At 44.5% G+C, this 16307-nt stretch overlaps 1 protein-coding gene across 2 annotated transcripts in view; it reads right to left on the bottom strand.

Annotated features, from left to right (window-relative positions):
- The window catches only part of RHEB (Ras homolog, mTORC1 binding), a 61116-nt gene that overhangs the window by 6892 nt on the left and 37917 nt on the right, over window positions 1-16307 (bottom strand). Inside the window, exons 4-7 of one of the 2 annotated variants that reach the window (XM_025180743.3) lie at window positions 13365-13447; window positions 9219-9275; window positions 9068-9115; window positions 7729-7810 (exon numbers count right to left, since the gene is read on the bottom strand). In XM_025180743.3, coding sequence (XP_025036528.1) covers window positions 7729-7810; window positions 9068-9115; window positions 9219-9275; window positions 13365-13447 — 270 coding nt within the window. The remainder of the gene's footprint in view (window positions 1-7728; window positions 7811-9067; window positions 9116-9218; window positions 9276-13364; window positions 13448-16307) is intronic. The other variant, XM_075922821.2, reaches the window with a different exon arrangement.

Genomic DNA, 16307 nt, shown 5'->3' with positions numbered 1-16307 from the left:
AAAGTAATTATAGTAAGAGCCTAGCAGGCTAAACTCTATGTATAGTCTCTCAGTATTTAATGCCATGTGCCGTGTATGGTCTCAGGAAACATTAAAATACTATTCATCAATAGTACATAGTTTTCCATGCAATCTAAAGGCAAACTGACATAAGTGGCTCATTAGTCAAATTACACAAATATACTTCCTGTGCAAATTAGATTTTTGCAGAGTCCTGGACAGAATCACAGATATCAACTACTTCCTGCTAATAATTTTTCCTCTGGTGACAACTCAAAGGAAAAATCTAGTATGACCAATAGTACACTTAACTTATGTAAACAGCTGAAATTTTATTTTGGCTTTAGCAGATGAGTATTCTACACATTCCTGACTGGAAACAAGATTTTTTTTTTTTTTTTTTTAAAGAGCCTTTAGTCTGTCAAGTGAGAAGAGAGACTGTCATGTGAGAATATTATTTCTCAGAGACTCTTCATCCAGTCACTCACCAAGACATAGGTGGCCAGTTAATACAATTTCACAAAAAAACTAGAATATTTAAACAGTTTTCGTTAGGTACATACATTCTTTATGGAGCTGCAAAGAAAGATCAAGAATGCATTTTCAGGCTGGTAAATCAGCAAAACAAGGTCATGAGACGACCAAGACTCAGGGCCACTGTTGCGTGAATACAGTCTTCATTGGAAAATAGTTTCTTATCTTGCAGTGGTGTTTAATGCAACTGGCCAGATGTACAACAAAAAACTTTTGTGAGGGTCTGAATCGGGGGTGGGCAATGATTTGTGAAGGGGGGCTGCTTCGCAAATTTGTGAAGTTACCTTGGTTCGCCCCAGAAGGGGTGGGGCCAGAACACTTTCCATGCTCTCCTACCCATAGACCCTGATTGGCCTGGGGGTGGAGGGAGAGTGTGAAGTCTTTGCCCCCCCCCACTCCCTGGAGAACCACTAGCTGTTTTGAATAGCTCGCAGTTCCCTCTACGTGAAGCATGCCCCTAGCAGCAGGAGGAGACTTTGCACGCTCCTGTCCCCAAGTCTTGATTGGGCTGGGGGTGGGAGAGCAGCAAGGCAGCCAGATCAACCAGCTTGGCGGGCTGGATCTGACCTGCGGAGGGTCTCTTGCCCACCCCGGTCTAGATAAGCTGTACTGCCAAGACCACATTCTGGCTAGCATAAGCTGTGTCTATACTGTACTGGTTAAGTGCTCTTTGTGCGCAGATTGACTATTCTTGCAAAGTGTGCCTACTTACAAATTTGGCCTTTGATAGTCTGATGTCAGTGGCTAACAGAATTACTGAACTCAAACATTTGACCATGTCTGTTTAAAAAGAACTTGAGTACTCTAATTTTCCAAATTAAGGGAAGCACATGCAAATGCTAATAGTTAGCATTAAATTCATACTTTGAGTATAATCAAATCTGCATAAAAGGTATTGCTACCTAGCGTTACATAAAGCACTAGAGGCTTTCAGTCTGGTTGCTCTTCCTCTGTTACAAATACACTTGATCAAGCAATTATATGGCCTATTTATAGAAATTGAAAAGCTCCATAAAAGCATGGCTATTTGAACTCATGTTCTGCCTTCAGGTTTGTGGAAAATGTTTTGACTTGGTCCACAGTTTGGATGCTTATGAGCAGGCAGTTGGCATACTACTATTTTTCATATAAATTTTAGTGGACGCTTTTCTAAGCATTTATAATCTATCAATTTAAGTTTTCACTGTTGGGTGAAATTATGGGAAGGCATGTCAAATAATTGCCTTTAAATAAAGTGACAGTAAATACTGTTAGTCAAAGTTAGGGTTTTATAATCATGAAAACCAACTGTCACCACATGCCAAAATAGACCAAGTAAATATCCTTAAATTAAACTGACAAGTTCCCAAGCAGGTTTTTTTTTTTTTTTTTTTTAATCTTTGCATTTGTATGTTTTGATTATTAGTGAAAGGTTTGGGTGGGTACGTATGTGTGGGGAAAGAGATGATTACTGAAATTGGCCAATCTCAATCGAAAACTTATGACCACTAACAAGCTACCACAAAAGAGAGCTCACTAAACACTTCTTTCATGATTCCAGTAAACCAGGGGTAGGGAACCTTTTTTGGGTCAGGGGCTGCTGACCCACTGATTTTTCTGGGGCCACACACAAGTAAGAAGCAAAGACAAAAACACAAAACAAAACAACCCCACACACATGACTGAGGAGAAAGACAGACACCCTACATTCCCCTCCCATACTAGAGAGGGAGGGAGGGAGGGGGAGAGCAGGGAGAAAGGTTAGTAGATGGTGGGGCGATGGCGAGCAGATGATGGGGTGGTAGGCACGCGCGCTAGAGCACCAGTGTGGGCTTCCCAATGCTGGGTGGGGGAAGCCCTGAACCTTGGGGGTCAGATCCAGGCAAGCCAGGGCCACATCCCATCCCCAGGTCTGAGATTTCCCCACCCTTGCATTAAACACACCGATTTGCCTTTTCCTGGCACAGTAAGATCAGGAGATGCACTCAGTGTGCAGGTCTGACCTTTGTGCTACATAATATTCTCAAGTTGTACTGGATGCCACATAGCATGGAGCATGATCTAGATGAGCTGTTTTCAAACTGTGGGTCAGGACCCTAGAGTGGGTCATGACCCTGTTTAATGGGGTCACCGGGGATGATGTTAGACTTGCTGGGGTATGAGGCTGAAACACGCACCCCAGGGCTTAAGCCCTATATTGAGGGGCATAAGTTACAAGACCCCCACATCTGGCTTAAGCCCTTGGGCTATGGCTTTGGCTTTGGCCCCCCATCACCAGTAATGGTGGGGCTCAGGCTTTGGTTTTGGGCCCCCCAGAGTGGCAGGGCTGGGACTGGTGAAGGTTTCAGTTCCCCGTTCTGGAGTGATGTAGTAATGAGTTAGAAGGGAGTCACGGTGCAATGAAGTTTGAGAACTGCTGATCTAGATAGATTAATTTGTGTTTTTGCCTTATAAACTTCTAATGTATTTTGGTAGAAGGGCATTTTACACCTTCCAGAAGAGGAGGAAAAGGAAGGAAAAGAATGTGACATGAAACAAAAAGCTAAGAAAATGTAGCTGGACTTCAGACACAAAGTAAGGTATTTCAAGCTTGGTTCCATGGGCACATTTCTTCGGGCTCTTCTGCAATCACCACCCTAGATTCATGTAACTACAACTGGAGATCTACTTCAGAGTTATGACTGTAGCTCCAAGTAAGTGCAGCGGTCATTTGGAAGTGGGCTCAAGAAGCCACCTCAGAAACCAGTACCTATAGGCAGTCCTAGATGCTGCCTGTACAGGTACAGCAGGGAATTACAGCTTCAGATGCTTTTTCTACCCACTGCCATACCGTACTGGAATCTTAAGTAGACCAGCTGAGATGGACAAAATCTGCAGTTTAATTCTCTGAATAGTGAGTTCTAAAATGTCAAACCTGTCATGGCTGGAGTAATTATCTGGATGGTAATTGCAGCTCCTGGAAATGGCTGGTAGGTCCCTGCAGCCTATGAGAATGGCAGAACAGGGGATCTCCACATGCTGTCCTTGCCTGCAGACACCACTCCTGCAGTTCCCATTGATCAATAATAGGGAACCATGGCCAGTAGAAGCTGTGGGCTCAGTGCCTGTAGATGGGGGACAGCACATGGTGCCATTGGAGCCACTGCTGTACATGCCAACTGCTTTCAGGAGTGGTACAGGGCCAGGGCAGGAGTAAGCCTGCCTTAACCCCACTGCTCCACCACCTGGAAGCCATCTCAAATGGTGCACAGCCAGAGCCTGCATCCTGAACCCCTGTCCCAGCCCTGAACCTCCTCCTCCACCCAACCTCCTGCCCAATACTGCACCCAAATTCCTCCTAGAACTTGTACCCTGAACCCCCACTCCTGGACCCCAATCCTCCACCCTGGGCTAAGCCCAGAGCCCCTCCCACACGCTGAACCCCTTGGCACAAGACCAGAGTCTGCACCCTAAACCTCTACCTCAGCCTGGTGAAAGTGAATGAGGATGGGGGAGGCAGGGAGATGTAGTGAGCAGGATGAGGCCTCGGAGAAGGGGTGGAGCAGCGGCAGGGCCTCAAGAAGGGGCAGGAAGGAAGTGCAGCAAGTGTATTTGGGTTTAAAGTAGATCTTACATTGCACTTAAAGGGATCCTGTGGTTAAAAAGATTGGAGACCACTGCTGTAGCATTTGTGAGCACAAGGATTTTGACAGGACATGATGGAGGATGCTAGCCAGTGACGGGACAGATGTCAAAAACCAGTATACTGTATGGCAACAGGTGGTAAGAAGCAGACCTCAATTAATGGTGACAATGGCCAGGGTCTCTCTCCTGAGGAGAGAGAGGCATCTATCTGCTGGCCTTACATGAAGTCCCAGGAGGTGAGCTACTTGCCTGAAGCCCTCATCAGGGACATTACAGAAAGGTGGGGTAGAGGTATGGGTGAGCCTCATTATGACTCATCCACGTGGGCATTAAATAATACTACATATCACCTAGAGAAGATCAGAAGCGACTATGGGGGTGTGAGAGCAAGGGTGATGGAGTAGGGAGTGCAGGTTGTGATCTTGATCCAACCCTCAACCAGGAGGATGGACCAGATAGGGACAAGCACATCCAGCAGATAAATGTCTGGCTGCACAAGATGTCGTCGATGGGAGAGCTTTGGCTTCCTCAACAATGGAGTGTTTGAAAAGGAGGGCTGTTAGGAAGAGATGGGGTCAGTCTGATCAAGAAGTGCATGAAGATAGTGAGGACCTGAAACTAGGTTCAAAGGAGGCAGGTGACAAACTCATATGTAATAATAAAAACACCATCAAAAAAGGTCTCGATTTTGGGGTAGAGGAGCAGACACAGAAAATTACAATAGGGTCATAGGTGTAACAAGAAAATCAGTGAGACATCTAAATTAAGCAGATTTCCCATGTCCAAATGCAAGGAGTATGAGAAATGAACTGGAAGAATTAGTACATAATTTAGCTTATGACAACTGGCATCAGACTTGGTGAGATAAGCCTGGACTATTGGTATACGGGGTAATGCTAGTTCAGGCAGGAGGAAAAAAGGGAGGTGCTGTTGCATTAACTACCAAGAATATGTACCTTGTTTCTGAGTCCAGAAGGAGGACACACACAGAGGCATTTCTGGTAAAAAAAAAAAAAAGGGGGGGGGGGGGAGAATATAGGGATGACAGTGCAGTATGGGTCTAATGAAACTTCCACATTAGCAAGGGGAGGTGGATGAAGATTTCTGGAACAAGCAACATAAATATCCAAAAAACATGGCCGCCGCGCTGTGCCGACGATCAGCTGATCCAGCACAGGTGGCAGTCTAGATGTGGATCTGTTGGCTGGGGAAGCCTTTGCTGACCGATCCCTTATGCCTCGTGAAACGAGATTTACAGGATCGGTCGGCAAAACTTCCTCAGCTGACACGTCCGCGTCTAGACTACCACGCTGTGCCGGATCAGCTGATCGTCAGCACAGCGTGGCGACCATGTTTATTTTAATGAAGCAGGGATTATTTAAATCCCCACGTCATTGACTATGTCGGGTAGCCTAATCTACATGCCTCTGTCGGCAGAGGCATGTAGTCTAGACATACCCATAGTGAGGTTAGGGCAATGTGGGCCACATAAAAAAATTACAAAGAAGGTGCACAAGTGGCTGAAAGGACACTCTCAGAGTAGTAATCAGTGACTTTTTATCCAACTGAGAGGGCATATCTAGTGGAGGTCACTACAGATTTCCAAAAAACAACTTGAATGGGAAGCAGCTTAAAGTATGGATGACAATATACTGGAAGAGGTTGCAAGCACTCTGAAGGAGAGTATTTGCATTTAAAGCAAGCGTGACAAGTTAGACAATTGGTCTTAAGAGTAAAGACAAGTGAAAAGTAGTACATTTAGGAAGGAAAAAAAATCAAACGCATGACTACAGAATGGGGGCAGAACTGCTGAAAAAGGATCTAGTGATTACAGTGGATAACAATCAGAATCAAAGCAACAGAGCTGCAAAAAGGCTGCTATATTCTGGAGTGTATTAACAGGAGTGTCATATGCAGCATGAGAGGTAACTGTCCCACCGTACTTGGCACTGGTGAGGCCTCAGCTGGAGTACTGAGTCCAAGTATGGGTGCTACCCTTTAAGATGGATGAGAAATTGGGGAGAGCGCAGGAGAATAAGATTAAAGGTTTAGAAAACATGACCTATGAAGAAAGGTTAAGCACCCAGTCTCCCCCCCCCCGCCCCAAGATAAAAGACTAGGGAGGAAGACAGGAAACCTCATAAGTCCTCAAAGTAAGGGTTGTTATAAAGAGATATTGTGCTGGGAATGCAGCGCCCCTCCCCCTTTTCTCCCTCCTACACCCTGTACAGCAAGCAGGAGGTTTCCAGGGGGCAGCTCCAAAGCAGAGGGTAAGAACAGCATGACAATGGGTGGAGTGGCAACTGAAGTACCAGCACTTGACAGCCTCTTGGCCAAACCCATCAGGATCACCTGTCAGAGGCTCCAATATCTAACAGTAGATCCTGAGCTACTGGTTGGTGACCATTGTGTTACAAAGTTGAGCTACCGCCTCCTGCGGCTCATATCTATTTTCTGAGATTCCAACAACACACCTCTCCCACACGGTGATTCCCCCCCGCCTGACTTATTGGGCTGGGAATGCAGCCTGTATATCCCTGCCATCAACATCAGGGCTTGGATGGAAGCTCTTCAGCCTGTCTGGTACAGGCTAAAGAGCTAGTAGTGATCAACTGTCTCCCATGCCCACAGAGTAGGATAAATGATGGGCTTAGTCTGCAACAAAGAAGATGCAAGTTACTGGTTCTCAATCTTTCTTCTGACGTCCTTCCCTAACATGCCAAAAACTCCATGGCTCACCTGCATCCCAACAGCTGTTTTTCTGTATACAAAAGCCAAGGCTGGCAATAGGGGATAGCAATCAGAGCAGTTCCCTGAGGCCCCATAGCAAAGGGGACATCACAAAGATAAGTTGGTCAGGCTTTGGCTTCATTAACATCAACAAGGATTACCATTAGGTTAGAATCAAATTAAATCTACTAATTTCTTTACCATTTACAAACAATGGTAACATTTACATTGTTTCCAGATTATATTTGGTCAGATTATGGCTATCCATCCATTAACACAACCCACATCAGTATAGGAGACCCTCCATAGTATTTATGATTGAGAGGCAAGGAACCCTTACTCCTAGTTCAAACGGAATGGAAGCAAGCTGGCAGAACCTGGAGAAAAAAAACCTAACGTAAGGGCTGGCTAGTGCCTTACCCACAAAGCTATCCTTTCACCCTTTTAGTGGTATGTTTCTGCTAAGAATACAACAAATAATTCCCTGTTTTTGAAGGTAGTGATAAAGATCAAGCTGTTACGACTTTAATTTAGGGTGAGTTTACACTGAATCTAACTCATTCCACTTTAACACACATTTTACACACACACTTAAGTTACACCTTTAGTCCCATATTTCTCATTTCAGCAGCCTTATTTCATCTACAAGTCTCACACAACTATTTGGACAAGTTGCACACGTGGACTTCAGTGCAAGCATTCATTTCACTTTTGACTGCCAATACACAGCTACATAGTATATTGTAGTTCTTCACAGCAATGGAAAGAAAACAAGGAGAGACATTTGAAGAGCCTTTGATACTAAATCCCACTCTTAAAACTGTAGCAAAACGCAGTGTAGTAAAATGCATAATTGGTTACCTGATTTTCTTTAGCAGAGGATTCCAAGAAAGCTGCATTCCAGGATTCTGCTAAAGCTTTCCCTTCTTCATAGCTGATCACCCTGATCAAATTGAAGACAGTATAAATTACTACAGCAAAGAAAAGAATGTTTGATAACTTCTTCACAAGTTAAAGCATTTTCTGTGCAATTACAATTACTTGCCTACATCACTACACACTATGCAATTTAATATACCTCTTGCAGGAAAATGTGTGTCTTGCAATACTTAACACTTTCCATTTGTACTGTATTTTATAATACATAGTGCTTTGAAGTTATTGTCAACACTTATAGGAAGGAAACATCCATTTTATAGAAGAAACAGGTTAAGTGACTTGTCCCAAATCAAGAGTCAGTATTCGAATTCAGTACAGGTTTGTACCTCCAAAAACCAGCACTCTGGTCTGGCAACATCTGTCGTCCGACAAGACCGTGGATGCTCCTGGACCAGAGAGCCCGGGAGCTTAAGGGCAGGAGGACCATTTAGGCTGGGGCAACAGGGTTGGCAGCCCGGTTGGGGGCAGCACAAGATCGGGGCCAGAGCCTCGCTGAAGCCTCCAGCAGCCCATGGCAGTGCAGTGCTGAGCCAGAATCTCCCAGCAGCATGGGTCAGCACTGGGCTGGAGCCCTGCAGCAGGTCGGAGTTTGGGGCTGAGGTTGGAGCCCTATGGCAACGCAAGACCAGAGTCCTACAGCAATTTCTTGGAGAGCAAGGCCAGAACACTGCAGTAGCCCCCCCCCACAATGTGGGGCTAGAATGGAGCCCCATGGTAGCGTGGGGCTGGAGTCCCCCAGCAAACAGCTAGAGTGGAGAGCTGGGGCCCTGCCTTGCAGTAGCCCCTGGATGCACGGGGCGGGAGCCCCGCGGGAGGAGTAGGAGCCTCTGCTGCCCAGGGAGCCAGCAGCAGCTGGCCAAGTTGCCCAGCCAGGTAAGTGGGGAGAGGGAGGGAGAAGGAGGCAAGGCAGGGTGCCTGCTGGGTCAGCCTGCCAACAATAGGCAATGGGCTTGGAAGCCTATGGCAGGAGACTTACCCTAGTCTGGCAAATTCTCTTGATCAGGACTGGTCAGGTCCCAGTGTTGCCAGGCTAAGGAGATCCAACCTGTAGTTCTTGGGTTACAATCCCATACTCAAGTCCACAGAACCTTATGATTAATTTAGCATAAGCTAACAAACTAATTCTAACTTTTTACCTATGGAAAACTATGTACCTATAATTTAGTTCCCACAAAGTAACTATTTTAATTCAATTTTCATATGATGTTGCAACAGAGAACTTACTATATAATAATTTCTGAAAATTAAGATAGTCACATACCGTTCCATATGCAGGTCTTTTTTGTTTCCAACCAGCATAATGGGTATTCTGTGAAAAAAGTGAACCACTTTTAGAATAGCTGTTATAGTATATTGAACAAAGTACTAGTAATATACCTGCAATGAAATGAGATGAAAGTGTTACTACTTACTGGACTTTTCCCACCATATCCAATAACTTGCCATGGATAACTTTAATCACTTCAAAACTGCAAAATAAAGGGATGAAATCACACATGCACTCTGATGTTTAGCCTTAATACCCAATACACAAGCAATTAATTCCACTTGTAGACTGTGTTTAAGATTTATTCTACCTTTAGCTGAGAAACTCCTGAGATGTTGTAAACGTGTTACTGATCACTATACAAAGACAAATTGGGCTAGAACTCCATAAAACACTAGTCCATCTAACAACATTCTTACATAGGCCAAGATGATCCTGTCTAATAATAAAATAATAATAATAATAATAATAATAATAAAAGGAAACCAAGAAAAGGGCATTGCAAGTGTATGAATCAAGATGAGGAGAATCATGCATTAAGCAGTTAAGGGTCTGATGCATCTGCTTGGATTTTAAGTACACATTAGGCATAATGTGTAATAAGACTTAGCTGCATGGATGTAGGAAGTCTGAAGGTCAAATAAGCTTCAAAAAACAAGCAAGCACTGAGAGGGAAGATGCAATAGAATTACAAAGCATGCATTTGCTTTGATGAAATTCATAGTACTTTCCATTTTAAATTGAAATTGAGTATTGTCCCAAAATTAACACAATCCAAGTGATTTCATTCAGAATTGATGCACTTGAAAATGAAAAAGTCAACCTGTGACTGAGTCAAGACAAGCAAAAACTGAACCGTCAGGTGGCATGAGAACCATTGCTTATTCAGATACTACAGTTATGAATGCACAAAGTCTATACCCGAAGACTTGAGTGACTAAGGCCAGAAGCAATATTGGGAGGTGCCAGCAAACCTGAAACTTAATGATTACAGTATTGGTCATTTGTACCATGCAAAAAAGCAAGTCAAACGAACAGTGAAGTGCAATGGCAACTGTTTTATTACATTTGGAGTAACTGAGCTATTAGAGAGCTTGATAGACAATTTTGACCAATTATAGCAGGATACCACATATAAACCTGGACTGGACACAAATACTGTAATTAAAAAAATTATAGGGTAGGTAAGGTAGGTTTTGAAAGTCAAAACTGTCTCAAAAGCAGTGTGCTCCTGTGTGTGACATTTTATTCAGAGCTCAAATTCCAAGGGTCTGATTCTTCAAGTACAGCATTGCACTAAATACAGGTCTCTCTGATGCTTGAATTTCTACCTGTACAAGTCTGGTCTAACCTGCATGAGGAGAATAGCTTGATATCAAACCAGTCGAGAATCAGGGTACACAAAAGTAACCTACAGCCATCTTTGCCTCTTTCCCCAAGAGCTGAATGCAGGAAGACTATAGGTCAACCTGACTGTAAAATCTGGCCACAGTCAAGTATGCATTCACAAGCCTAAATCAGGACTAAAGCCAGCCTTTAAACATTTGAGGGGGGAGAATGAAAGAGCCAATGAGAAAACAAAATATGGAAGTACACTCACAAGGAAATCTAATAATAGTTATCAACCAAACAATTGCCAATACAACCAAAACAAAGTGCAGGGAGGCGGGAGAAGTGTCACTGGACCAGATAGCATTACACTGCCGTTCCACATCACTGTCTTTTCTACATTATGAACTGATTTCCTACACTAGGAAGTGAGATTTTAAATTTGAGAATCTCAAACTTCAAGACAAGGTAACCGTAGGGCCACAATTTATTCTCTACAGACTGATAATAACGGAGATTCGTTAAGGAGGTATACACACTGGATTATAGTGCATATTATTGCTTGTTAAAAGAAAGGCAACCCAAGAAATCAGGGACTGCCAACAAAAGACATACATGATACTTTAGTAATGGAACCTGCTTTGTGATACTAATTAGGAATTTAATTAAGTAAAACAGCACGAGAAATCTTCAATAACCTTGACTGTGAACAAGTTTAAGGCTAGGTTAAAGAAGTAGGGCATTGTTTGCTTCTTCAGAAGTATTTTTATGACTTCCCATTTGACAAACACTGCACTTGAGTCATTCAATATAGAAGAGAATTTTTTAAAGAAACTGATTTTCCACAAGGATCTGCAACAAAAACAGGGAAAAAACAAGCTGATACATTATAGCAGTACAAAAACAAAAAAGCCAAGCCATAAATAAAAGGCCAGTAAAGTAACTAGTAAAGAACATGTGGGCATAGGCCCATGGCAGTCTGAATACATTCTGTAGTTCTCTGCTAAGCTTACACTAGCATTTGACTCTTCCAGTGTGGCATCCCAACAGTTGGCATGAAGAACAAGCTTCCATTTGACTGCTTGGACTTTGCAGCACTACATAAAAAAAGAGGACTGGAACCGGAATTAAATAGATGATTTAATTTTTTATTACCAATCAGGTACAGACCAAATCAATGGAAGCTTCCAGGTCAAACACACCTCAAATCTAGTCGAAAGATAGTAACTCTAGGAACAAAGACTCAGCCTCTGTTGCTATTCTATCCTGGTCCCCGGATGAAACTACAAATAAGGAACTATATTGCATTAGTACACTGACTCAGATGCAGGCAACTGTGAATTGAGATTGAGACCATCAACTCATTTTACTTCAGACCATGGTATTTGCCAAGCCCAGATCTGAACTAGTGAGCAAGAACTGTGGTTCCCAATTGTCAGTCCACACACTGGTGAAGGACTGTGGCATACTGCCAGGCCACTCCCACTCCCAAGCACAGCAGGACTCTGGAGCAAGGCCCAGTATGCTCAGAAACCCCCAATCTCTTCTCCCTGCACTGGCTTCTCTGCATGCTGCTGCCTTGATGTGGGGGATGCTGCCTGAGCCCAGGTGCAGAGGGCACCCGGGGTAGGGGCTGCAGTGCCGCAGGTTGCTCACTAGGACCCAGCACCGGCGAGCAGGGGCACTGAGAGTCAGGGCTGGGCTTGGCCCCTGCAGCAGGAAGCAACTCATAGCCACTGCTCATGCTGATTGTGGGGCCTGGCTCCAGTCTGGATCCTCAAGTCCCGGTGGGGGTTGCTGCTGGACCCTGAAGTACGGGCTTCAGCCAGAAGGGGGAAATCTCCATCAGGGCCACTTCCACTGCTTCCCAGAAGCCTCTCCCAGGGCAGCACCTCCAGCTTGGCCAAACCTTCCCTGCCCCAGGGAGGGCAGCACTTGGGAGCAGGTAAGAGAGACTCCCTCTCCCCAGGAGCAGTGCCCCAGGCTGCAAGAGGGGGGTTATGCCCCAGGCTGCTCCTAGCAGAGCTGGCTGAGATCCCTACCTGGGGTCCAGGGAAACTGACACCAGCTCACAGCATGTGCAGGGTAGGGGGAGGCTGAAGAGGGGAAGGAGCAGATAAGGGAAGAGTGAGGGGGAACAGGGATGTGAGGCAGGGGCAGGAGGGGGGGATGCAGGAGGCACTGAAGGGAAGTTGGGGGATTCAGGGGAGACTTATGGGGCAGAAGAGACCAGGGGTGCAATGGAGGGAAACTGAGGAGGTGTCACAGGGAGGAAAAGGGGGGGGATGTGGGGAGCGGAAGCTGGAGGGAGACTGTGGGAGCAAGAGCAGGCTAGCTGGGGAAGGGAGAGAGACAAGGAGACACAAAAGCAGTGTTATGCTTAAAAGAAGCACACAGGATCTTTTTCAGAGGGATAAGGCAACACGCCTTGTGGCTGGAGATGTTTATCTTAACTCAACCTTTCCCTGTAGCATAAACCTGAGTGCCATAACCTACGCCAAAACAAGCTGTTGTAGACAACCTAAGTTCAAGGCTAAGATAAGAGAACCAATAAGGTTCTTTGTTCACCAGATGATTTCTGACCTAAGTTCAGTGCTGTAACTATTCTTGGTCATGTTTCAATTTATTAATGCCCCTGTACTCAGACAGCACAATGGGGAACACTAGGAATACTTAAGCTTGATCATCTTTTTACACAAACTCATAACCAATACAGTTTAACATGGATTCTATCTTTACTTGCCCCCAAAGACTGTAGTTTTTCAAGTTGCAGAGATACAGTAAAGATTAAATGCTATTGTGAGAAGACTTGTTATTCCCATTTTACTGATGGGAAATGAGATAGAGATTAAAGAACTGTACAAGGGCATACAGGGAGTCTGTGGCAGAGACAGGGATTGAAGCCACACGAGTGTCAGACCAGCAGCTTGCCCACAAGAACATACACAAGAAGAACTATTACCTTTTTATTGATGTGACTGAATAAACAAGAATGTATCCATTAATGTCTATGGAGTATGTCTGAGGAAATATGGAGTATTCATCCTGTGGAAGGAAAATGGTATTTTTAAAAACAATTATTGCTAGAAGAGTCAGAATCTAGTTACAGTAGATAACTAGCAGTTTTAAACACTGACTATATTGCAAGAACACCCTGTCTGCGGCAGGTGGGGAGCTGCTTCAGCCCCCACCAGTTAACCAGAACCAATAAACATCACCCTTAATGCTTACCATTTAAGCTTTCACATCCCTTGTCCCTATGGTCCGACACTCTAGGTTCACTAATGCTCCCTGTGCCTTTGACTGGAAATTTATCATAGCAGTGTCCGTTTGGGCCCACGCATGGCATGTTAGTCAGCATCATGCCCCAATCTATTATATAGCAATGTGCCCTCAGTTCCTTCACTACCACAAAGTCATAGCAGAGAACTCAAACAGAGGGAAAGGACAGGTAGAGGAGCATCCATAAGGGGATCTTAAAGAACCAGTTACTGCACAGGGTGAAAAGGGTGAATAATCATTTCCCCTTGAAGTAGTGTCCCTATGGGTGTGCCACTGCAGGTGACTACTGGAGCACTGCCCTTTAAGGTGAAGGAGTGAATATACACACACACGAATTGTAGGACTGGAAGGGACCCCAAATGGTTCTCAACCTAGTTAGCTCTAGAGCTGCATGTGTGCCCCGTGTGTTACATGGGTCACTGACACATTACATGCAAACCTCACCTGAATGGCTCTAAGGGCATCACCTTGGCAGCAGCTATATGCTGACTGGGCAGCAAGAAAAACAGGTTGAAAACAGGGATGTTAAAAAGCATTTAACATGGTAACCGTGTAGCCACTAAAAGTCTGTGGTTACACATGCTACATGCGCTGCGGTATAAATCGCAGAGCCCACAGCAAAGCCTCCTGCCTGGGAGCAGACACAGTAGCCCTTGCCCGCCTGGCTCCCGGAGAGGTGGTTTTGCTGCCCTGCTGTAGCAAAGTCACCTCCCTGGAAGCAAGAGGAGTTTAACCGGAACCATTAACCAATAAGCGTTAGCTGGCTGAACTCTAAACCAGTGGTTCTCAAGTAGGGCTGTTAGACTATTCCTGATAGGTGTGTGTCATTGGATACTTTTAAAATCAGGTTAGAAAAATTCCATAGCCTCCCTAGGCAATTTATTCCAGTGCTTAATTACCCTGACAGTCAGGAAAAACTTCCTAGCGCCCAACCTAAACTATCCTCATTGCTATTTCAACCCACTGCTTCTTGTCATAAGACCAGCCATACTGGGTCAGACCAACGGTTCATCTAGCCCAATATCCTGTTTGCCAACAGTGGCCAATACCAGATGCCCCCAGAGGAAGGGAACACAACAGGTAATCCTCACATAATCCCTCTCCTGTCACCCATTTCCAGACAAGCAGAGGCTAGGGACAGCATTCCTACCCATCCTGGCTAATAGCCATTGATGGTCCTAACCTCCATTAATTTAGCTCTTTTATTGAAGCCTATTCAAGTCCTAGCCTTCACCACATCCTCTAGCAAGGAGGTCCACAGACTGACTGTGTACTGAGTAAAGAAAAACTTCCTTTTGCTTGTTTTAAACCTGCTGCCTATTAATTTCATTTGTTGACTCCTAGTTCTTATATTAAAGTAAAGTAAATAACTTTTCCTTATTCACTTTTTCCACACCAGTCATGATTTTATAGATCTCTATCATATCCCCCTTAGTCTTCTTTTTTCCAAGCTGAAAAGTCCAAGTATTTTTAATCTCTCTTCATATGGCACAGAGAATGAAAACTACTGAGGATAGGACAAAGCAAGTCATGAAAAGTCAGTCAAGAACAACTTTTCTCCCTCCTCTTTGTAAAAACTTATGTTCTTGAAAACGTGTCACCGCTCGGCCTTTTCTCCAACTTAAACTCAGTTATTTCAAACTTCCCTCATAGGTCATGTGTTTTAGACCTTTCATCATTTCTCTTGCTCTTCTCTGGACTTGCTTCAATTTGTTCACATCTTTCTGGAAAGGGGGCACCCAAAATTGCACACAATATTCCAGTTGAGGCCTAATCAGCACAAAGTAGAATGAAGACTTACTTCTCGTGTTTTGATTATAACATTCCTGTTAAGCCTGAAATGATGGTTGCTTTTTTTATTTTTTTTGCAAGCATCCCACTGTTGATTCATAGGGGATCATAAGCTAAGTATGATCCCTAGATCTTTCCATAGCATTCCTTCATAAGACCGTCATTTTCCATTTTGTATGTCTTCCCCTTATTGATCTTCATCCTGTTTACTTCAGACCGTTTGTCCAGATAATTTTGAACTTTAATCCCATGTTCCACAGCACTCACAAATCCACTCAGCTTCGTATCTGGAACTTGTATAAGTGTACCTTCTTATAGGGATGTCTGCAGTTAACCAGGACCATTAACCAACAAGGAATAATTTACTGGGTAATGGCCCCTATTAACTATGACCTCTCCCCTCCCCCTAAATGCTCTGTATTTAAAACTCGAACCAGCAGGGAAGCCACCTGCAATCCCATGCTGCTGCATCGGATACAGAGGCAGTAGCGCAGGGTGGCAGGTGGTCCGTGCTGGTGTAACCACCACCAGGCGGATTTGAACCTGGGACCTCTAGAGCTGAATATGGGAGCCTCTACCCTCTGAGCTTAAAGCCAGCTGGTTTCCAGCCCATGCTGTAGAGGTCTCTTGGTGTTAGCTGTTGCTGTGGTCTAAGTACCACTTGCATTGCTCAGTAACCACACTAGTGTTACATACTTCCCCTAGGTGAGGAAGCGGGTCCTGAGCTTCTGAGACAGTTGAGATTCCGGACAAGACCCCACTTGTAACCACCACCAGGCGGATTTGAACTTGGGACCTCTGAAGCAGAGTATAGGAGCCTCTACCCTCTGAG

The sequence above is a fragment of the Pelodiscus sinensis genome, chromosome 2 (genome assembly GCF_052426305.1).
Source record: "Pelodiscus sinensis isolate ZL-2025 chromosome 2, ASM5242630v1, whole genome shotgun sequence".
NCBI classification, from domain to species: domain Eukaryota; kingdom Metazoa; phylum Chordata; order Testudines; family Trionychidae; genus Pelodiscus; species Pelodiscus sinensis.
This window is presented reverse-complemented; position numbering and strand designations above follow the sequence as displayed.